The sequence below is a fragment of the Haliaeetus leucocephalus genome, unplaced genomic scaffold, assembly GCF_000737465.1.
Source record: "Haliaeetus leucocephalus isolate CR32 unplaced genomic scaffold, Haliaeetus_leucocephalus-4.0 Scaffold587, whole genome shotgun sequence".
Classification (NCBI taxonomy): Eukaryota; Metazoa; Chordata; class Aves; order Accipitriformes; family Accipitridae; genus Haliaeetus; species Haliaeetus leucocephalus.
This window is the reverse complement of record NW_010973023.1, coordinates 933,943-956,689: the sequence shown is the minus strand read 5'-3', so window position 1 is coordinate 956,689 and position 22,747 is coordinate 933,943. Positions and strand designations below refer to the sequence as shown.

At 47.1% G+C, this 22,747-nt stretch overlaps 1 protein-coding gene across 2 annotated transcripts in view; it reads left to right on the top strand.

Annotated features, from left to right (window-relative positions):
* AGAP1 (ArfGAP with GTPase domain, ankyrin repeat and PH domain 1) overlaps positions 1-4,989 on the top strand; it is a 394,096-nt gene extending 389,107 nt beyond the window's left edge. For both annotated transcript variants that reach the window (XM_010577896.1, XM_010577895.1), the window contains 2 exons: positions 2,722-2,977; positions 3,457-4,989. In XM_010577896.1, coding sequence (XP_010576198.1) covers positions 2,722-2,977; positions 3,457-3,660 — 460 coding nt within the window. In that variant the 3' untranslated portion in view covers positions 3,661-4,989. The remainder of the gene's footprint in view (positions 1-2,721; positions 2,978-3,456) is intronic.
* Positions 4,990-22,747: the final 17,758 nt, after the last annotated feature.

Here is a 22,747-nt window from a genome sequence, read left to right as displayed (position 1 = left end):
GAAATGAAACACTGTGCCTCCTCTTCCTGCTTATTGCTGACCGCTCCAATAATTCATTTTTTAGCTCATTAGCTAACAGGGGATGTGAACAGTGGTCCTCCAGGGAACTGCAATGAGGTTAAGTGATCTACTGCTGACAACTCTGCTCTTGGACTGGCCTTCCTTGGGGGAAATGAAACCTCTACCAAGACAATCTGTGGATCCCAGAAGTGAAATTGGGGCATCAGAGCAACAATTATAGTATTTATGTCTTGTTGTCAGGATTTCTGAGATGAATGCAAGCGGCGGAGCTGAAGCTGTCTTCCAGGAAAGTCCCCAGGACTTCCCATTCAAAATGAAATGGTTTGTGCCAGAGATGTAGGGAGGGTATCTGTGGACATCGGTTTTCTAGATACACATTCAAAAACAGTCCCTCTACATTTTGGCTGTCCATGAGATGTGGGGAAGCGTGCTTTTCCTCCTACCTCTGTGATAAAGTTTCATTTTCTACCAGAAAACCCAAATGACATATCTTTCTTGTGCTCAGTTTGTACAGCTGAAGAAGATCTAAATCTCATTTGATAGCCGATGTCAGTGACATGCTGCCCCCAAATGTCTGAGGCTTTTAAGACACCTTTATTTTTGTTTGTAGCGTTTGCTGTGCTCCCACCACAACCCTTAATGTGACTCCAAAGGTAGAATTGGGCCTTAACGAACTGGTTACTTGATCATAAGTGCAGGAGAGTGCCTTAAGGAAGGAGCATTTGCACCCTCTCCATCACTAATGCAGGTGGCAGCATGTACCCCTTCCCATTAGATTTATTTTTAAAGGGGTTTTCTGTTCTTCTCCCAGCCTTTTGAGACAGTAGGATAAACATAAGCAGGATTGGGTCGTTGGTGTCTATCCTGCTCTACTATCACTCAAAAGATGGTCTGGGCGAGAGGGGGGATTCATTTGCAGACTTGACTAGGCTAAAAAAATTTTATTAGTTATGTGCCTGAGGTATGTTTTGCCTTTAGGATGTATGGGCGTGTGAGAAATAAATTCCCTAAGCCCTGATGTGTGCCACTGTTGCAGAACAGCACAGGTTGAATCACTTCATTTTTCAGTCTGGCATGTTTTAAACGTGTAGTGGATATATTGGTTATACTCTCAATATCTCTATACATGTTTAAAAAAACATATGAGATGTTTGTTAAACATCCTGCAAGATACTCTAGATGGATACTGGAAGTAGAACTGTTGCAGTGTTGCAAGAATGCCCTTTTTATTGTAAAATATTGCATGTTACTTTATCCTCCTCATGGCACTGGTTCTAGTTTGGTTTTTTAGCTTAAAAAAATACAAATACAAAAAACATGAATTAAAGAATAGTAACAGAAGTCCTTTTCTTCCTCCTCTCCATCTGGAATACCTGAACTGATACTCTGTTTATCAGATCCTGCCATCAAAGGTTAATTTGCAGCTCCCCAAATGTTTTGTGGTTTTTTTTTTTGGTGTGTCTTTTAGCTTGCAGGAGTCATTCAAAGGTTTGATTAAACGAAGCACTCTTTGTGTTAATTTTCTGTTTGTACTTTTTCTCTGGAAAAAAAAAAAAAAAAAATCCCTGGACCTGTTTGTAAGGTAAATTGTGCTGGGGTAGGGAAGCGGATGCTTTGGGAAGCTGTGCCCAAAAGCATCCAGGGAGGTCAAAGCAAGGTCACTCCACATGTACCAGGAAATGATGCAAAACTAATCCAGATTTGCTGTTGGAAGGATCTGTTTACATAAGCATTTAAAAACAGATTAGGGCTAACCTGACACTAGATTACTGGGAGTAGTGTAAACATGGCTGAAAGGCGTAAACAGAGCTTTGCCTTTTGTACTCCGGAGGAGAAAATCTGTCACCAGTAACAAGTTGCCCAGCTTAGGTGATGTATATGGTTTTCACAGGCTGAACAGATTACCTGAGGTACCTCTAAATGGAACTTTGTCTAGGGCTAGATCTCTTAGATCATATAATTGTATGGTAATTTTTTTAATGGAGAGTCGAGGGACTTGTTTGTAGTCCTTGTTCTCCTGTAACCTAATAGCATCCAGAAAGTTTCTGGTAGTTCTTTGACATATCAGGAGGAAATGGTGCTTCAAAGTACTGTTTTGGTGGTTTGCATTTTGGAAAAACAAACAGAGGAACCATCCATATGCCTTTTGCATTGGAAACATTACTCAACTTGTAGAAGGAAAAAGCACGCCTGCAAGCAAGGCTGTGTCTTTCAGGGCTTGCTTTCCTGTCTGAAATGCAAACCCAGGTGCCAAGTTACTTCTGGTCTTAGATACAGAAATTTGGTGCATTTTCTGTAATGTATTTTGCAGCACAACCTCAGTGTGGAACCAGGCTGCCTGTTTTGTCTTTGGTCTTCATGACGGTGAGCACTCTTGCACTGACCTCTTGCCAGCCCTCAGGGCAGCCCTGGGTTTTTTAAGACCTCCTGGCTGTTGTGATCTTATGACCCCATAGGCACAGCATCCACCGAGGGGGATCTCGGGCATTGCATTAATATGGCTCAGTAACGATGAGATGGGTGACACAACTATTGCTGCAAATACGAGGCTTGGGTGAACTGTTTCTTGCCAAAAATTTGAAGGGGGAATAATTTTCTTGTTGGTTAACTACTGTTTGCTAGGGTACTGGTAGCTGAACTGCCACCATTTAGAGGCAGTGAAGCCAGATTAGAGTGACCTGTCTCCTTTGGCTTCTCTAGGGAAGAAAAAGAGCGCTGGATACGTGCAAAATACGAGCAGAAGCTCTTCCTTGCCCCACTGCAGTGCTTGGAGCTTTCTCTGGGCCAGCATCTCCTGAGGGCTACAGCGGAGGAGGATTTGCGGACGGTCATCCTGCTCCTTGCCCACGGGACTCGGGAAGAGGTGAACGAAACCTGCGGAGACGGTGATGGGCGCACTGCCCTCCACTTGGCATGCAGGAAAGGAAACGTGGTGTTAGTGCAGCTCTTGATTTGGGTAAGTACGTGGCATCCAGGGGAAGGGGCTGGCTGGGTTGGCTTTTGCTTGGCTGTCTCCCTCAGCAGGACCTCCCAGACCTGCTGCTTGAGGGTTTCACAAAGAGTTCGCTGGTGTCCTCAGCCTGGATGTTCTTCACTGCATGCTTTCAAAAGGCAGCACTGTGATAAAAAAGTATGTTTCTGCCTGTCTTCTGCTTGACGGGAAGTAAAGGAGAGCATAGGAAATGAGGAAGGGGAGTTTCCCCTAGCACCTGTTTGAAACACCACTGCGGCAAATTTCGTTCTGCACTTGAGCCTCTCCCCGTAGAAACCTTTACGTGTGTGACTCAGTGCTGCTCACATTGTCAGGCTGGTATCCCGCCCGCTCCCTCTCCCCATTCTCACTTAAATTTAAACCTCTCTCTGCCAAATCCACTCCCTCTATTTAACACTCTGTTGGCACTGCAGCTTCCAACACCACATCTCTTCTCTCTGTAGTACGGCGTCGACGTGATGGCACGCGATGCCCATGGAAACACGGCATTGGCCTACGCCCGGCAGGCCTCCAGCCAGGAGTGCATTGACGTTCTCCTCCAGTACGGCTGCCCTGATGAGCGCTTCGTCCTCATGGCCACTCCAAACTTGTCCAGGAAGAACAATAACCGGAACAACAGCAGCGGAAGGATGCCCACCATCATCTGAGGAGCTCACTCGTGTATTCGCTGACCTGAATTACATCCGCAGCCTCATATTCCTCCATCCCCATCACGGCTCTGCTCTGTGAGTCTGGTAACTCTCCTTTTCCCTTTTCCCTTCAGTACATCCCTGTCCCATCCGGAAACGGCGCGTCTGGAGAGCGCGAGGGGATGAGAAGGAGCAAAAGGGGCTGCAGAGAAAGCAGTTGTTTCAGTGACAGCTCTCGAACGATGGAAGCAAGTGGGCGAGAGCACGTGGGTTGAGCAGGACACGCCGCGCATAGCACTGGGACCTTGGGAGAGCGGTCGTCCTCGGGGGGGACGCAGGCTTCCTGAGCGTGGAGGGAAGGGGCGGAGGGAGAGGCGAGCGAGAGGAGAAGGAAGGAGAGATGGTGACTTTCCGTAACTGACAGTTAAGCACATCAGTACATTTCACCTCTACCAAACGCAACGCCTGGATTTCATTCTCTTCTCTGAAGAGCTTGACGGCATAAATCAGAAGCAAGCACAGAGTTTGTCAGGTTTGAAGCTCCTATGATGGTATGTGTCAAATCAGTTGTAGCTAATCTGTCCGGGGAGAATACTGGCTTCATTACACTTGTATAGTTGAGTTCTTCCAGCATTACCGCTGTTTAATAGAACATGATTAGTCATCACGGAGAAAAAAGCATATTAGCTGAGGAGGTAGTTACATGGCACGCTTCGGTGATTGCTTGGATGTGATTGCAATATTCTTAGAAGCATCATATTATCTCAGACATGTTCTTTCAAGCCCTTGGAGCCCTCCTTTCTAAATTCACTGTCATAATTTAGTATCTGTTTAATTTTTCAGTCCAAAGAGAGGAAATGAGTTGCTGAGTGTTATTTGACTGCAGTCTCCTTGGTGTAAAAACAAAATGGAAAAAATAAATAAGAGTAACTATGAAACACAAAAAGGAATAATGAATACCGCTAAGGAAAAACATTTCAAGTACGTTTAGTGAAATTAATAAATGCATTAAAGGCTAATATTTTTTCAGCCAGCAGAAATAGGTTCTGTCATTTTGCCAAGGTAAATGTGTTGAGTTTTTGGTCACTCCTGTGATGCATTGCCTAACTTATACAGATTTTTGTATTGTGTCTCTAGATTATATGTATGTAAAATCTATTTGAATAAAAAAAACATAAATATGCATTGATTTTTTTTTTTTTGTACAGAAAATGACATCTCTGTTAATTTATAAACTGTAATGGATGTGAACTAAATAATGTGCAACTAGTTAGGATCTGTGGGTTACAGATCATTGTACATTGAAAACATTCCCAGCAGTGAACTCTTCTTTCCATCGCAAGCCTTTGAGGAACATATCAGGAGGAGATTATGGCACATTTGGCATGGAAAAAAAAGTGTACGAGACCTTTTAGAAAGCAAAAAGAGGCTGTTTCTCAGCGCTGTAAATATATTTTACTCCAGAAGTCACGAAGCTTTCACAAGCCAAGACAAAAAGCCCTAGCCTGGCTGTGGGAAGATCAGATTTGATTAAGTTCAGAATTGATAGCCTTCACCGCAGCGGGCAGGGCATGGCTGCGCTTGACTCCCAACTTGGCTGCTTTCTGGAAGAAAAATGGCTTGTGAAAGTAGCCTGGACAGTTCATTTGAATTCCAAGTTTTAATACTTGATTTGATTATTTTGGTATTACCAGGCAGATCCCAGCTTCTCCTGTTTTCAACAAAGTAGGATTCTGGCACGGGGAAGCAGGCTGTACAGGTTTTGGCAGGCAGAAAAGTGATTTTTTTTTTTTAAGTGGCATATGGCAATGTGAAGATGGGGGAAGGGTATATCACAGAGAAAGTTGAAAACTCAACTGAATTCGATGGCAAAGGAGCAATTATGTGAAGGCAGTGAGGTGCACACAGCATAGTAATTTGCAAATCTACCTGCTTGTATGTATTTCCCAAGCCTTCAGTGGTGTTCTTCCTTGGGGCTCTGGATTTCATTTGGCATACAGATGGGAGGAGTGTAGCAATTGCTAAATAAAGTGTATGTGGACAAAACGTGAAGGAAAAAAATGAAATCTGGTTATCTTAAGAAAAAAAACCAGAAAATTACAATTTGATGAAAATCATCAAATCGTGAAAGAAAAGCGAGCCTCAAGGTGGGAGCACGAGAACATTGACCAGCTTTTCCTATTTGGTGGTGTTCTCATTTTGTACTTTGTTACTGTATAGACCTTTGACTATTTGGGGGGGAGATCTTTCTTCAACCAGCCTAGGCTGGCTGCATCAGAGTAAGGCTACAGCTGATTCTCTTCATACTGAGATAATTTTTTTTTTTTTCAATTGAGGAAGGGTGTCTGTTATAATTGCTATTTCTCCATCATTCCCATGCAGCTCCCTGATCTTTGGTACTTACGGGTGGTCCTTCAGCGATGGGACAACCCATCTAATGTGCAGCTGAAGGGGATGCTGTGAAGCCCGCTGTGTCTTGGTGCTCATGAGCTTTATACCCCTACGGGGGGGACACAGCGGGGGTTCAGGAATCGCAGCTCATCGTCCCAAAGGTGCTATAGCTGCCTGCTGTTCCCCTGGGAGCATCAAGGGCATTTGTATCCGAAAACCAAGTCCAATGTTTCAAATATGTGGTAGGAAGATTTGCTGCTGTTAAGTTCTCAATGCATGTTCCATTTCTGAGCTGGTTTTTTTTCCTAATTGAAAATATTTTCTCTATGTAATTTAATGCTCTCTTTGGGCCACCATCTTCTTACAAAGCTGAGAGCGGTGTTAGAGAAACAAGGGCAGCCAGGCTGTCATGCAGATTTCAGGTCAAAGAATTATACATTCCTTTCATAAAAATATTCTGAAGGTGAACATCGAAAAAACACAGAATATTTTTAGGAGAGGAAATTCCACTGTATCGTAGGAAAAATGATATATCCAGGCTAGCCAACTAATAACCTCATACTTTAATCAAGCAGTAACACAGTTGCTTTTAACCTAAAGGCAGGTTTTTTCCCTTGGAGGTGTAAGCATTGGCAGTACCTATGTTGAAGTGGCATAGACTATGTGATGACTTCCCCCGAACGTTTGGGGGTCTGCAGGGAGGATACCCAGTCGGGCATGCAGCAGCGATCCCTTCGAAAGACAGGACATCACCCAGCACTGTCTCTCCAAGTGAGGAGAGACCTCTGGCACTACAGCTGGTGATGCTCCAGCCACGGGAGAACAGAGCCCAAGGGTCCATGCCTCGTGGAGTGTTGGCTACTGCATCCCCTGTTCAAATGGGTTTGGTTGGATGGCTGTGAGATGTTTTGTGGCACCTCCTGAGCTAGTGGGACAGGCCACCTGGCAAGGAAAGTCAGGCCAGCGTAGACTCCATCCCCTTCTTGCATGGTGAAGGAGAGGAGGGGAAACCCCTTCCCACCACAGCTGAGAGCGAGGATGGAGGAAGTTCTCCATGGCTGGAGCCTGGCAGGGCTTGGCTTTGTGAGCCAAGGTCTCTGGGCTCTGCATGCTTTTCAGGGGATGCGTTTGCACTTTGCAAAAAGGATGTGCTTGAAGCCGTCCAGGTGTGGAAACAGGCAATATGTACCGACACTTGGAGAACCTGCAGGAATCGTTCCCCTTGCTTTCGCTCTGTTAACCCGTCCTTTTTCTGTTCTTCGTCTCGTGTTTAGCCCCTCTTGTTGCTTTTATGGAACCCACTTGCCAGGCTATTTACGCCCTTTGAGCATGTTATGAGCAAATTAAAAACAAATTGAGATCCAGTCAGTAAGAAATCCCAGCAGAAACATGTTAGCTAAAGCTGTTTTCTCCGAAAATGGAGTCCGCAGCTGTGGTTTTCATTGCGTCCCCCATTTAATCCTTTTCATCATCCCAGATACCTTTAAATCCCCCTTCCTCTGCACTTTATCCACAATGACTAAAACACTAGAAGTGAGTCAGCTGTTGCTATTAACATCAGCACTTTCTTTCTATTTATTTTAAGCTAATTGCTGTTGAACAATGTAGATGAGTCGGATGTATTGTATCCGGCATCTGAACCTTGATATTCCCGGAGCTGAGGAGGGTTTACTTTTCCTCACTATTTATGAAGAAATAAGATCTAACCTTGGGAAAATTCAGGGTCCTGCCAGTGCAGAGATTTGGCCAAGGGCTTCCATTACCAGATTCCTGATTTCGTTGCTAAAAGGGGACAGAAGAAAAGCTATTTTTGGAGAACCTTTGTATATTCTGAGCTAGGTGCTGCTCAGAAAGCCAGGTGAACTCCTGGAAGGTAGGGAGGATTTTTAAGCATTTGGGCATAGTGTAGAATAACTCTGTAAACATTAATATTGTTTGATTTGCTGTCTTTTCCCTGTTTCCTTAAATTATGTGTGTTAGTGCAAAAAAAGCTTTAGCTGCACTTGGAGATTTCCCCTGGCCAGAGGAAGCTGAGTAACATAGGGAGAGGACTGAAGGTGGGAATGCAGATACAGGCTTAGAAATGATCTCCGGCACTGTAATGTAGTATAATTAGATTATATGGGGTTTGGATAGCTTCATCTTTTATATTTGTATGGAGATCGGGAAAAATGAAGTAATTTGTAGTTTCTAGTATGAAGTAGTAATAGTGGAGACAAGCACAGATTTCACAAGGGGGTCCCGAAGGGGCCCTTTCCAAACGTCTCGGGGAGCCGTGTTTGCACCTTAACAGGGAACTAATGGTCATTGTGGCTGGAGGGACTCAAGGTAAAGGAGGACAGCGTTGGGGACCAAACCTGGGGCAGCTTGGCTGGATAGGAGACAACTTGGCCATCAGCATCTCATTGTCAAGCATCTTCGTTTCCCCTCTGGTGGCCACTACAGCGATTCATACGTGGGATCTCCGGCTATTAGTCTTAGATCCTCAGTTCAACATCTCCTTCCATTCTTGGTGATTTGTGGGTAAAATTTATTGTGTAGAAAAACGGTTTTGGATGTTCTTGTGTTTGCTGCATAGCAGAAAAAAAAACCACTCCAGAGTAAAGTTCTTTTCAAGGTAGAAGAACACTAAACTACCCCAAATTAAAAGGTTCTGCAATGCGTTTTGACTTCTTAAATTCTAAGCTACAAAAAGAAGGTTGGTTTGAATGGTTTTGTTAGAAAATAATCTCCCGTTTGAAAAAATAGAGAGGTAATAGAGCAACATACCCAAAGCCGTAGGTAGGTAGATTGGTTGTATTACAATATTCTAGGTTTGGTTTTGTTGTTTAGCATGGGCCAGTTTTTAAAGTAAATATTGGGTGATCTCATCTCATGACAGTTTACCTTGAGTTGACTGAATCTGTCTTATGTTTTAAAGGGAGGTTCGAAGGGTTTTGGCCAAGATTTTCAGGAGCTGTGAATAGTTCGTGTTTTGAGAGGAGGATTGCATGATTTCTGAAAATAAAAGGTTGTTTGGGTTTTTTTTTAGAGCCGTCTTAAGCCCCAAATCACTAGGCATGCTTCTGGTCACCTTGGCCCCTGTGTTTCATTTCAGGTGACAGCAATATGTGGGTGAATTAACTCCCATCGTTTACTACCGTTCACTGAATGTTCAGGAGGACTTTTGCTTGTGGGTGATTGAAATAAAAATGTCTTTGTGCATTTCAGCAGTTTTAGCCTCTTCATCTCTGTATGTCTGTCTATCTCCCAAATCCCTGTGGTATATTCAAGTGGTAGCGGTCAGTTCTGTTGACAGGCAGAGCTTCAGCTTTCTCTTGGCCATGAACTTTCTGGATGTGTGTTTAGCTTCCAGTACTAAGGATTGACTGTTTTGCAGTGCTTCAGAGCTAGTAATTTTTACCTGTGTGTTATGTACAAAACTTGAAGGGGGGTGGGGGTGGGGATGCTTACAGAGGTCTAACGGCATGTGTTTGGGATGACCATGTTGCTTGCTGGCAGTGAATGCACCATCAGCTCTTTTGTGTATGCCCCGTTTTCCAGAACTGATTGGTGATTTTTTGTTTCGGAGAACTGAAGTAGCTGAAAACACTTCCCTGGTCCTCTTGAATGACAAGGTACAGGGAGTAAAACCCCTCACAGCAGACAACTTGATAGCGTCTGATCTGTGCTGAAGGCAAACCCCAAGCTCGTGCAGGACCAAGGAAGGGTTTTGGTGCTGAAGGTGAGTTGTTATTTGGCGACTCATTCCCAGAACTGGGGAATGAGTTGATTTGAAGTGGAGGATGAAGTGCAGTCAAGGTGGTTTGGGTCCTAAGATAAAGGTGGTGTATCACATGGAGGTCACTAACTACACGTGCTTTGCTTTTGGTGTGCGTATGTGTGCTTATATATGCATATATGCTCTACATACTGCTATTAGCAATTGTGGAAATGTACATGCAAGCATTTACACATTAATCAGAATCTATAGCTAGAGCCAGGTTTTCAGTTAGATGTTTCTAAACGGGCAAGTTTCCCAGCTTGAGTAAGACCAGCCATTTCCAAGAGTGCAGGAGGCAGGCGTGGGATGGAGGACACCTGCTCAAGGGATGGAGAGATGCAGGAATGTGAGGTACAGGCTTACTGGGGCTCTTGCGAGCCATCAGACACTCAGGACTTGCACAGATACCTGCCTCAGAGGTATTAAAAAAAAATCCAGTTCTTTCAGGCAGTAACACTCAACTTGAGAAAACCTTCAAGTTGGCCACCAGGACTGAAGTAGCCCCCTTGCTTGAGAGAAGAAATCCCAGCTTGCCAGCCCTGGGGGTGTTACTGTGGGAAACACCAGGGAAGGAGATTCTGACGGTGAAAAGGACAGAGGACTTGCTGCTCAGAGGCCCTTTCTTTTATATAAATCTGCTTGAGACTCAGCTTACTGGCTGAATTTAAGTGTGGGACCAGAGGGCTGCCCTCCTGTAGCTGATTCAGAGATGCTTTGGGTCCTGCTGCTGTTTGTGGGGCCGTTGGGGATGATGGTGGTGAGATGTTTCTGAAGAGCATTCTCCAGGTGAGTCCTTCCCCAAGAGCAGCTCCTCATCCCTCCCGCCATGTGTTCTCAGCCATTAAGCTCTGGCCCCAGAATTTTCCCGAGGGAGCCACAAACCTCAGCTGAAGTGCTGAGGCTTTGCGTGTACTGAGTAGTCCAGGGAAATTTGACCAAGTGTTGCTCGCACCGTTTCTACCCTTGCTTTCAGTTTATAGTCCTATCAGGGGAAATCAATAGGGTGAGGGCAAGTCTGGCAGGGCGAGAAGGATGTTTGCTGGAGCTAGGCAAGGTATGGTAGGAAACATGGCTGGGTGCACAGAGATGGTGGGAGGATCTTTTATTTCCCCTTCTCGCACCTGTGACAAAAGAATTACTTTGAAATGCTGTTGAAAACCCCTCCAAGCATTTTTTCCGATGTATCCAGAGATTCAAATGGATTCTCCGTTGAATCTACTGAGCTCATTTTGCTAATCGACAGGGAAAATAGGATGTACCCATCCTCTGAAAGCACAGCCCTTTGTTCCATGGAAATACCAAGTTTCCAGGGGACCGCATGCTTTTGGCCCAGCTCTTTTTTACTATTTCAGCGTCAAGAGCATCTTTCACTTGTAGTAGATGGCTTGCGTCGGTGGGTGCACAGAATGAAGGAGGATTTGGGAGAGGAGTGTCTTTTAAAACACCAGGGACTTGTCTTGTGTAACTTTTGCCTTTGGACTCTGGTTTGAAGTTTCTGGGGGCCTGATTCTGCAGTTCCTGCTGCCTTAAACTGCTTGACTGCAGCAGGGTTTGGGCATATCCCCAATGCTTTGCCCATGTCCAAGGCAAAACAGCTTCAAGGTGGCTGAGTTGGGTGCAGATGGGCTGTATCCTGACCTCTCTGAAGTCGGAGTTTGGCCCCTGTTTTCAGCAAGGTTGTGATTTGAGGTTCAATCTAGCCATCACCTTTATTTTGGAAAGCACCATCGGCACTGCTTGGGAAGCGGATGTGTACGCTGGTTTGTTTTCTTGATTCTTTAATACCCTGTGACCGCCTGCAAAGGCTAGATTTTATGTTCAGCCATGTTTAGCCCCCAAGTTTTTCAATTTTTCTGCTTTGTGATGTTTGTCTTTCTAGTTGGGATGGGGAGAAAGGGAGCCCAGGTGAGTAGGGACACCTGAGACCTCTGCTTGGGGTAGAGGCAGAAGATACCTAGCACATGGCAGGCTTTATAGCAAGTTTGGGGGTTTTGGGGTTGGCTTTTTTTCTGTTTCTGTAAATAGTAATGTATAAATGATGACAAGACAAATGTGGAAATTATTAAAAAAAGAAGTCTTTTGTTGTTGTTTTTATATTACCTCATTCAGCAAGTTTGTTTTACAATGACTCAATGATGCTTTATTTATATTGTTTGTACTGTAATTAAACCGATTGACAAACATTTCACTTTGCTTGTTGTTTCATATGATTTTGGTTTGATTAAGTATGCCAGTTTGTATTATGTTTCCCTTTCCTCTCTCTCCGCATTGAGATTTTTGTGTCAGCTGTACAGTATTCTGAATAATTAAAAAAAATAAATAAATAAAAAAAAGGAACAAAAGTTGTAAAGTACTGCAGAGAGAGGCTGCTATATTGTATAGGTCTCTTTCTAATAAAGACAAGAAAACTTGTTCGTCACAGCTTGCTTCTTTGCTTGAGTCTTCTTTGCCGTGTTATTGAGATACACCTGCCCTGGCCCCACTTTCTTCTCGTATTAATGATGAGATACTGTCACTCTTTGCCAGTAATAAAGATGAAGTATTATCCGAGACCTGGGATGTCAGAAGAGCCAGTAATGGTGCAAATTGATAAATTAAAAAGCAATAAGTCAACCAGACTGTAATGGTGTATATCTAAGAGTTCTGAAAGTGCTTATGAACTGAATGACAGATCTCCCAGCAAAAATATGCGAGCTTTCATTAAAAACAGTTATTCTCCCCAAGGAAGAGAGAGTAGTAAATGTTGCACCTAGGCTTTAAGAGTCTCTGGAGGAGATCCAAGGAATCAGGCCAGTAACGGTTACATCTGTATCTGCTAAATTGGCTGAAATGATCATTTAAAATAAGAATAATAAAACATCCTTAAGGTCATGGTATGGTATGGTCTAATCACTTCTTTGAAGGAAAATCGTGGCTCTCTGTTAGGCTTCTCTGAACAAGTCGTTTAAAGCCCTGAACAATGTGCAGCTGATTGACATTTATTTACATTTTAAAAGGTCGTGGCTGGAGTACATCACAAGAAGAAATCGGGGAATCTAGGTAGGCCCAAGGAGAAGACAAAATACTGCCCTGATGCAGAAGGTTGAGAGATGGGATGGAGAGGGAAGCAAGAGGTGATGTGTTTTCACCTGAGCAGGCTGGTAACTAGCTATGTAGCAGAAGGGTCCCTGCCAGGACATGTGTCTCGATGGGTTGGCAATACAGTTAAGTGATACCAATGGCTCTGGAAAAACTACATAAGGCCAAGAGAGCAGTGTGGTATCAAGGTGGATACACAGAGAATAGCAGGTAAAATTCAGTAAATGTGCATTGGGGTGGGGGGGGAGAGAGTTTACTTAAATAACATGCCCTGGGCTGGAGAAAGAAATGTAAGATTTCAAGATCCATAAGGGCACTGTGGAGCAAGACAATCAATGCTACGGTTTGGCCACCTATGCTTGTCCCACCTTATACAAGACAGAGAAATTAGGGATGTTCAGAAATTAGTAGAGCTATGAAGAAGTGGAAAAAGTGGGGAATTTCCCTCAAAAAGAGACACAAAGAGGGGGATATGATAGCCATAGACAAGCAGTGGAGAAGCAGCAGACTGGAGATGTCTTTTCCTGGTCTTGCACCCAACACGGTGCATGGGCTGATACCAAAGGGCAGCATGGTCAAAACTGATACCAAGGTGGACGGGCTCTCCAATGCATCATGGGACCGGAGACCTCACTGCAGTGGGATTTTGCTGAAGAGAAGACCTAGCCAAGAGGGGAAAGGTGAGCTTGCATCTTCACGGATTGAGCGGGACTCCCCACAGCATGGAATTTGGGGGTTTTTTGGTGTTATCTTTTATATCTGCTTGTGCCTTGGCCTAAATTTGTTCATTCTTCAGGTTATTGCCCATCCCATCAAGTCTCCTGCCTGCAGGGAGCTGTCAGTCTGTCCTGTCTGATGGGGACTTGTTTGGGGTTTGGGGGAGGTTTTCTGTTTCTTTCTCTCCAATTCTCCAAGCGCTTCAGGGAGGCTGTAGCAGCACTGGGTGGGGGGATGAAAAACTACAGGACTGCTTGTGTATTTTTATTTTTCTCTCTTTTTTGGGGGACAACATCGCTGTTTTGTCATGCAGCAACTGTATGCCTTTGTTCTTGAGAGGTTTTCCCACCCTGTTTAACCCCATCATGCATCCAACCAGCACCAAAGCAGGAGGTGGGTACTTTGTGTTCTCCCCTTGTGGATTTGAAATGTGAACTTCAAACATGGGAGAATTCATTTTGGATTCCCCTGGGGTGTAAAGCTATAGTAGGGCTTTTTTTTAGGAGTGATCTGTCCCTCCTCTCCTTCACCCTCCTAAAGGGGTATGGGTTTTGATTTTGTAGTGGGCATGGCTGGCTGCTTGCTCTAACAACCCTCCTAAGATCTGGCCTCTCCTGGAAGATCCTGGTGCCAGGGATGGCGGAGCAGATCTAAGGATGTCTTTCATGCCCACATTTCTCACCTACCCCAAGCCTACCCCCATGTACCCCTGAAACGCTCTCAGCTGGTGGCATTCACCAATGCCTAGGAAAAAAAGAAAATACCCTATTGTAAAGAAACGGGTCAGAAAGAGATTTTTGAAGGAAAACTATTGATTCCCATAATGAGAGTAGGGGAAACTCCCCTTTTTTTTTTTCTTTTTTTTTTTTTAAGAAAAAAGCAATGACTGTAAAGACCAGGCTGTTGCTCTGCTGTAAGGCCTTGCTGTGCGTTTCCACCCTTACCTACAAAGGATTAGCTTTGATGGATGCTGGGAGCACCAGCTCAAGAAACCTGCTCCAGGGCCCAGAAGACGCTTGCTCCGTAGGTACTGCATGCTTTTAGCCCTCATTCAAAATCATTCCCTTGGCAGGCATGCTGTTTCTTATTTGTTCTGTAACACAAATCCAAACTGGTATGAAGGGAGCGATGGGATGAGATGACTGAGGACAGCACCCACAGTGATCACATGCAATGTGATGGTAGGGTGGGGCTGACCCTTCCTGGTAAACAGCTTTGTTTTCCAGAAGAAAGCCAAGCTCACCTAAAATCAGCTGTTTTCATTAACAAAAGAAAACATTTGATACTTCGTGAATACCAGGTAAGAGTAGCCTTAAAGAGCCAGGTCAAACATCCACCCACACCAACAGTTTTTCTCCACCTGTGGCCAAAAGCCAAGGCTGGAGGAGTGTAAAATCAGATTATATGGGGCTTTTGCTATATATTTCCCCAGCCTGTAGCTGTTTAAAATTCAGGGGCTTCTGTGCCACCTGTTTTTGGTGAGTTTAGTCATCCTCAGTGGACTTATCTTCCATCAGTTTGGCTGATCTCCTGAATCTCTCGAAAGCTTTGAGCATCCACAGCATCCCGCATCAAGGAGTTCCCCAGCTGAACCGCAGTGGTGATGAAGAACCACCACCATCTTTCTCCCCCTTCCCCCCCTCCCTTTGCACTACCCTGGGGAGGAATGGTGGCAGTGGGACCCCTTGGTTCAGAGTGACATGGCCCAATTTATCTTCCTGAGGGCCCTTCCCAGGGGCAACACATGTCGCTCATGCCCAGAGTTGCTCAATGATTTGGTGGCAGGAGATGGAAGCGGTGTCCAGAGATGCTGCTCAGAAACTTGACCTTACCCTGACTGTGAAAAACCCAGCAGAAACCCAGGCTGGGGAGCAGTGTGTCCCACACAAAACTCTTCTGAGCCCAGCATCACCTGCCTTCGAGCTCATCCTTTTGCCCTTTTTTCTCTAAGCTGGATCTGAGGGAGGTGATGCTTGCAGGGAGAAGCAGGCAATGTGGTTTTTTCCCCAGTGAGGTTTTCCTATAGCATTGCAATTCCCACCCAAGCGATGCCCAGAACATGACTTGGGAGAATGGAAAAGACCTTTAAGATCATTGAGTCCAACTGTAAGGAGAGAGCACAGACTGCAGGAGTTACCGGGAGGGCGCATTAGAGAAACGTGGTTACTCCTGGTGAAACCACTAAATGTGCAGTAGGAAAACCACAAACGGACGCCAGGACTGGGAAACCCACCAAGCAGTCATTTATCTTGCCTAATGTCCAGTAAAGCCCTTAATTGGCCAATAAATGCGGTCACAATAACGGCACTCGACGCGCAGCGCCACTGCCAGCAATTAGCACTTATTTATTTGCATTCTGCCCCCACCGATCTCTGCTCCCCGACTTCCAGATCTGTTTGTTTTTAAGCCAGGGAGACTCCTCGCATTTGCCAAAGAGAGAATGGGAAGAGCTAAAGCGGCGGAAGAAAAAAGGCGATGCTGTGCCATGGGGCAGGGGTGATGGAGGGACACGAGCTGCAAAACCATCTGCAGGGCTTTCCCATTGCTCCGGGGATTAATGTTGGGCTCCTGGGGAACATAACACGCCTGCAGTTTGCTCAAGCCTTTTAAGAAATGGCTCGGCATCGGTGCTGCCAAAACGGAGGGCTGCTTGTTGCTCAGCTGAAGAGAATCTCTAGATCACCTTTTGCAGTAGAAAATAATCATTTTTTGTCATTTTGGTGCGGGAGCAAACAATTCACATCATTTTGGAGGATTAGCGGAAATCAAAGGCCAGCTATTTTCATCTAATGAAGCAAGGGCTGGGATCCCAAGCGGCCTTGAGTTGCCAGAGCTGGAAGAAGGACAAGGTAGAGAGAAAAGCAAATGTCTGATGCCCATCGGCAGCTGCCAAGATGGGGGGCTGAGGCTGGAGGGAGCAAGGGGGTCCCTGAATGCCAAAACACCTCATCCTGCAATGCTGACAGCAACAGATGGGTGCATGTCTTGAAACCCTACTTCTGCTTTGGGCAGAAGTAGGATGGGCAGAAGGAGGATGTTGCATCTACTTTGCAGGCAAGGAGAAATCACTGAGAGTCCTTGGCTTCTGTGCTGGGATGAAGATGTCCATCCTTATTGTGGTGGTCCCCAAAACATCGGCTGGGTGCGGGAGGGAAGAGCTGGGAGCTGGAGTGAGGTGTCAGAGCTGCATATTGCTATGGGAAAGGGCGGGGGAAAGCAGCCTGGCCCAGCCAAAAAAAAATAATATCTATAACCCCCCCAGCCCTGTGTTTACCCATCCAAATGGGCTGCCTTCGAGGTGTTCTGCAGTTTCTGGGAGTTTGTGGACTGGAAAGGGATTGTGCTGCCAAGCAGCTTGGTGACTGAAGCAGAACAGGGCAATCCCCCGGCAGCGTCGGGGCAGGAGCCCAGGCAAGCACGGGGGCACCGAAGGCTGCTGGGAATCGCCCCAGACAGATGAGCGTCTCCAGTTGCTGCTGAGGAAAGTAGATTTCGGTACAACCTTCCTTCCCACCCCCAGCATGCTCCCCTCCTCCTCCCCCTCCCCCTCCCCACCAGAGATGCAGCATCTACAGCTCCCACTCTGCAGATCCAACTGGTAATGGCCAGGCTGATTGACTGCAGATTTCCCTGTAACTGAGCTTAATTAGCAAGCTAATCAGGTCTGGAGATGGTTCCAATTTATTTATTGGCTGATGGCTGCCACTAATCGGCCTGGCCAGTTAATACTGGCAGCACTGAGGTTTGTGCCAGGTGAAAAAATGATGTCAGGATTTCACTGTTCCTATCACTTGGAGCTGGCAAAATTGACCCAGTGAGCACTGGAGCTCGGATGCGGGCAGGGTGATACCTGCATCATCCCCTCCCTGTGGGGTAAGGGAGGCTCCGAGCACCGTGCCCAGCTCGGACCAGCTCTGGCTCACCGAGAGGATGACGCTCTCAGGTGAGGAGAGAAAAGGGGCATGTTCTTCCATTTGGGCGCTGGCAGCATAACAGAGCTCAAACACTCAAAATAGTCCTTGTGGCAGGGACAAGGTGTCCAAAGGCAGTGTCGTCCGTGGGTCACCTCTTTTGAAGGTGACCCAGAGCAAGGCTCTTACAACTTGTGCTTCTTAGTTCCCTCCAGCTGCACAAAGGAGATATAAAAGAGAATTTTTTTTTTGCTTTAAAAAAAAAATGGGGGGGGGATTTTTACTGGATTTTTATTTCCTCCTGGAATTACCAGGAAAGTGGCATTAGTGTTCCCTGGGTTTGCTGGACCATCGCTGGGCTGACGTGGGATGTCCCTTGAGTGGAGGCAAGGAGAAAGGGGAGTGCTGGTGCTATGGGGAAGTGTTGGGGAGCTGGAGAAGCAAGACTTGTTTATTAAAGCATGGTGAAAAGGTCCCTTCCCTTGGCTCCTGTCCCTCCAGAAGTCCCACCGGTCTCTGGATGTGGGTCGGGGACATGCGTGTGGGATGGCACAAAACAAAGGAGGAAAGGGAATGGGATTTCCACACCTTCATTCCCTGCTGTAGAGAGGAACCAAAGGGAAGGGAGGCAGGATGAAAGGGGAGACATGGCAAAACAGCTGAAGAAGGTATTTGCTATGGCAAAAACCCATACGTGGCTAAAGCATCTCTTCTCCACAGGCATCCAGCCCTGAGCTGAAGACCCTGGGGGCTGGAGAGACCCCCCATGCCCTCTTAGGTGGCTCTGATCTTTAATGGTCCTCCATATTTTAAGCGAAAAACAGAAGGGGGAAAAAAAAGCCTTGCTTCTAATTTGAGTCTGTCTGGCTTGAGCTGCCGGCATCGATTCTCACGCTGCCGTCCTCCTGTCGATTCAAGAGCGCTTTAGTTGCCAGTATTTTCTCCCCATGAAGGCACTTACGGACAATAATCAAGTCATTTCTCAATCTCCTCTCTCTGATAAGCTGGGGGGGGGGGGGGGGGGGGGGGCAAAGCATTGGGCGTTTTGATGGGCTGCAAACCCCCCCCCGGACCCTGGCACCCTGGTGACGGGGGGTGACAACCCCAGCGTGGGACCTCCCAAGTGCTGATGACCAGCGAGGCTGGATAGAGCATCCTTCTGAGGGGGCTGCGGGACATCCCGCCCTGGGGTTTTCGGGTGACGGAGCTGGTCCATGCCAGGCAGGGAGATGGGGAATCGTGAGCTGGATGAAGCCAGAAAGCCCCTACACAGGCGATGCTCACGGCACCAGGGGAGCAGAGGCAGGCGGGCGGGTTTCATGGCTGCAGCTCTGAAATCTCTTGCTGGAGAGGGTTATTAGAGGGAGTAATTGGGATCACCTTACTTTACAAATGTTACTTTGCAGAATGAGGCAGGAAGACAGATCGATCTCAACTATTATTCATTAAGGAAAGTCCTTTATAAATCCCAAATTAACAATTTCTCTTAGAGAGAGACTTCCTATTACCCTTCTTTCGTGGGAACTTATTGCTGCTTTGGAAATGGGGAAATATGAAAATAATTGGGGAGGGGGAGAAATAGCAGTCGTGGGCTTAGGAGCCGAGCATCTGTTTAAAAAAAAATACAGATGTGTGTCTTAAAAATGACCATTACCCTAATTCAGAAAGGCAATGTTTTTGATAGATACTATTAGACCATGGCCATAACGACGTTCATAAAAGCCCAAGTGGCTTCTTAGCAATGAACAGGCTATTTGTAAATGTTCGGCGCTCAATGGCATATCTACAAGCGGCGATGGTTTGCAGAAGGTCTCTGCTATCATCTGTCCTCTCTGTGCAAAGACATGAATGTCATTTGCGAGGGGGGGGGGCGCAGAAATCTGCCATTACTGGTGCCAGTTGGACTGGGTAACTCTTTGCACTGGTCCTTGCCATTGGGGCTGCACAGTGTTTTAATTATTTGGGGTATGTTGCTGCATACTGGGGGTCTATCTTGGTGTTTGGTTGGGGGAGGAAGAGAGAATTTCAACCCAAGTCCTCTTGATGTTTTGGGTGAAAAACACTGAGAAAAAAGATGCTTTGGGTTTTTTTTTTCTAAGCGGTGGAGAAAAAAAAAAACAAACCAGTTATTTCTACTTAGGAGCTGTGTATTTCACAGGGTGTGTTACCACCAGGTGCCAAACTTGGGGTGATGGGACATGCCCTGGGGAAGCTTCAGGAGTGTGCTCAAGAGGGCTTTGGGTAAAGAGATGTTGCCATTGCCCACAGAAGTTGGCTGGTTTGCTTTGAGTTGAGGTTGCCAGCAAAAAAAAGCAATTTCTTAACTTTTATAACTGTGCCCATAGCTTCTTTTGGCTGTTCTGGGAATACCAGCAAGGGAGGCAGACATCTCTCAAAAGGGTTTTGGGGCTACACCCACATTTTTCCACATCATTTCTGAGTTCAGGTGCTTTTGCAGCAAGACTAGATGTCTTGAACAGGACCGCCAGTGGAAGGAAACCAGCAAAGATTTCTATTTAGACTCAGGCAGATGCAGTTTTTGTCACCCCCAAATAGTATCACAATACATTACCTTAAAAAACAAACAAACAAACAAAAAAACACCTGCTAATGCTCCTTTTTGGGAGACCATTTTGGGGGTGTTGGTACCCTTTAGAGCAGCTTGAGGTTGTGAGGACGGAAAAGCTCCAGGCACTTGGCAACACGTATTCACCCTGTGAGCTCCAGCTCCTTGCTGTTGATAACGTGCTCCTAGAAAATTATAAATGGGAGTCCCTGGTTTGTCTTTTGCTCTGTTAATTAATAGGATTTGAGCATTAAAACTGGTCCCCCGGAGTTAGCGATAGGCCCTTTGCCACTAATTCAGGCCCCTTGCCACTAATTCAGTCATACTGGCAGGTCAGCGTAAACACCCCATATTTTACTGCCATTTTTAGATTATTCCCCTGCCTTGTAATTATTTTCCCGGGGGACGGCAGGGGATTAATTCCAGGCGCCCGTTCCTCCGCAGATGGTGGTGTGCCCTAGCACCGAGGCGATGTAGAGCATCCCCTGGCAGCAGATAATGCCGCCGATTCGAGGTCCGTTTACCTGCTGACGAGGAAAACGTTGTTAAGCTGGGTCTGCGCTCCTCTTCCTCCGCTCCTTTTATAAATAAAAGGGAGGAAGGTCTCACTGCTGGGTCAGCCCTGCCTGCACCAGCGACACAGTCCTTTGGGCACAGAAGGATACAGGGCATCGGCTGGGAGATGCTCGCGTGGCTGCACTGGGGGGTCCCAGCCCCAGCGGGTGGGTACCAGAGGGGCTCACGGGGCACCTCGAGCGCGGGCAGCCCTCGCTCCGGTTTCAGTCTGGCACACTCAGCATCGCAGCAAGAGGGCTGAGGCTGTTTATTCCCGGAGGTTTTTCTCCGCATCGGGTTGTTTGTAGAAGGAGGACCAGCAGCCTGCATGCCCCAGCTTCAGGGTTGCCCTTACCAAAGGGCGGGAGAATCATTTCGCTCATAGTTAAAATACCCCTTTCTATATGATTTATCTATATGACTTAATCTCCCACCAGGGCTGGAAGTCAGAGCACCTGTGAGACCAAGAAAACGTGGTGGTTTTCTTTGGGGCCGAGAGGCTGGGATCTAAAGCAGAGGTTTAAAATCCACGCGGCTCCGAAAAAAACCCCCACAAAAACAAATAGCCTCCATCCCTCCTTCCTCCAGCAGGCCTGCTCGGAAAGGCAGCCTTTCGCTTCTCCTGTTAGGCTGAGCCCCGGGGAAAGTTGGGCAAGTAAGTTTGCCGAGCCGGAGGGAGGGCGGCACAGATCGATTGGCGAGTTTAATAGGATCAGGTCAGTGTAATCCTGTTTTAGCCATTGTAATTCAGGCAGCCAAGGAGACCTCAAACTATAGGGGAAGGGGCTTTTAAAACCTCAGCGGTCCTGCCACAAAGCCAGAGGCTGGGGCCGGGACAAAAGCGGGAGAGAGGATGAAGTGGCTTGAAATAAATAGATTAAGGCTCTCTATGGGCCAGGCGTAGCGGGAGGGAGAAAAGAGCAAGCAAGGGGCGGGCGAGCATCCCACGGCGGTGGAGAGGGGGACGGGAAGGGACCTCGCACCCACAAGTGACGCCGGGTGGCTCGGCAGAGCATCCCCCTCTGGCTGTGGGGCAGCCGGTTCGGGACGCGGGGTGGGTTTCTCTCCCCCCACCCCACCCCTGCCCCCAGCATGTGTTTTTGAAGGGTTGGGATAGGCAATCAATTTTTATGATGCAATTTATAATTCATACAGGTTGTCTTCGTACATATGGTGTTGCTTTTGTATGTCAGGGTTCCGGGTGCTTTATGACGGTGACGGCGGGAATTTGCATTGGCGGCCGCTTACTGGCCTCATCGCTCTCTTCCTCGTGGATGAAGATTGATACAGCCCCGTGGAAGCCCGGGGGGGGGGGGGGGGGATGAGGGCCCGATCCTGTAGGACAGCGAGCCCGGAGGGGTGGGTGTCTCTTGCAGGGGGTAACTTGCACCCATTGGGGAATAGGGGAGATGCTCAGACCTTGGGGGGGCATTCCCAGCATGGGTACGGACCCCCTCACCCATCTCTCCAGACATTGGGGTCGGCCCCACTCTGGGGGGATGCTCGGTGGGGAGGCCCCCCGCCATCACAGGGGATAACCTCAGCGGAGGTGGGGGGGGGTCCGGCACTCCCCACCCGGGCACAAAGAGGTCCTTATCGGTGGGGCAGCCGCATCCCTGGGGCAGGTAAAAGGCACAAAGCTGAGCCTGGTCAGTCCCAGCTGAAATAATTAAACCAATTAAGTCAATACAAACAGAAACAAGGCAGAAGGCAGAGCTGCCCCCTCCGAGGAAGTGGGAGCCGCAGCTGGAGTCGTCCCCCCCTGCCCCGGCATGCGCTGAGTTTGTCTGGTCTCTGCGGCAGCCCTGGCATGTGGTGAGTTTGCCGGGTCGTTGTGGTGAGGGGGTAAGGGGGCGGGGGGGGTTAAAAGCTGTGATGTCTTATTTAAAAGCGAGGCAGCATGCTCCTCGCCCCACCAGAGAGGGGTCGCCTCCTCCGGCCACCACATCCTGGTGTGGCTGAACAGTGGTGGCTTAAAAAAAAAATAAATAAAAAAAAAAAATATTTAAATACGTATTAAAAAAGGGTTTTTCCTAAGGCAGGCTGGAGGAGAGGCAGAGAGGAGTGGGCAGCTTTCCTTCCCCTCCGACTTTGGGCTGCTGCGAAGCGGGCCGGCATTTCTGC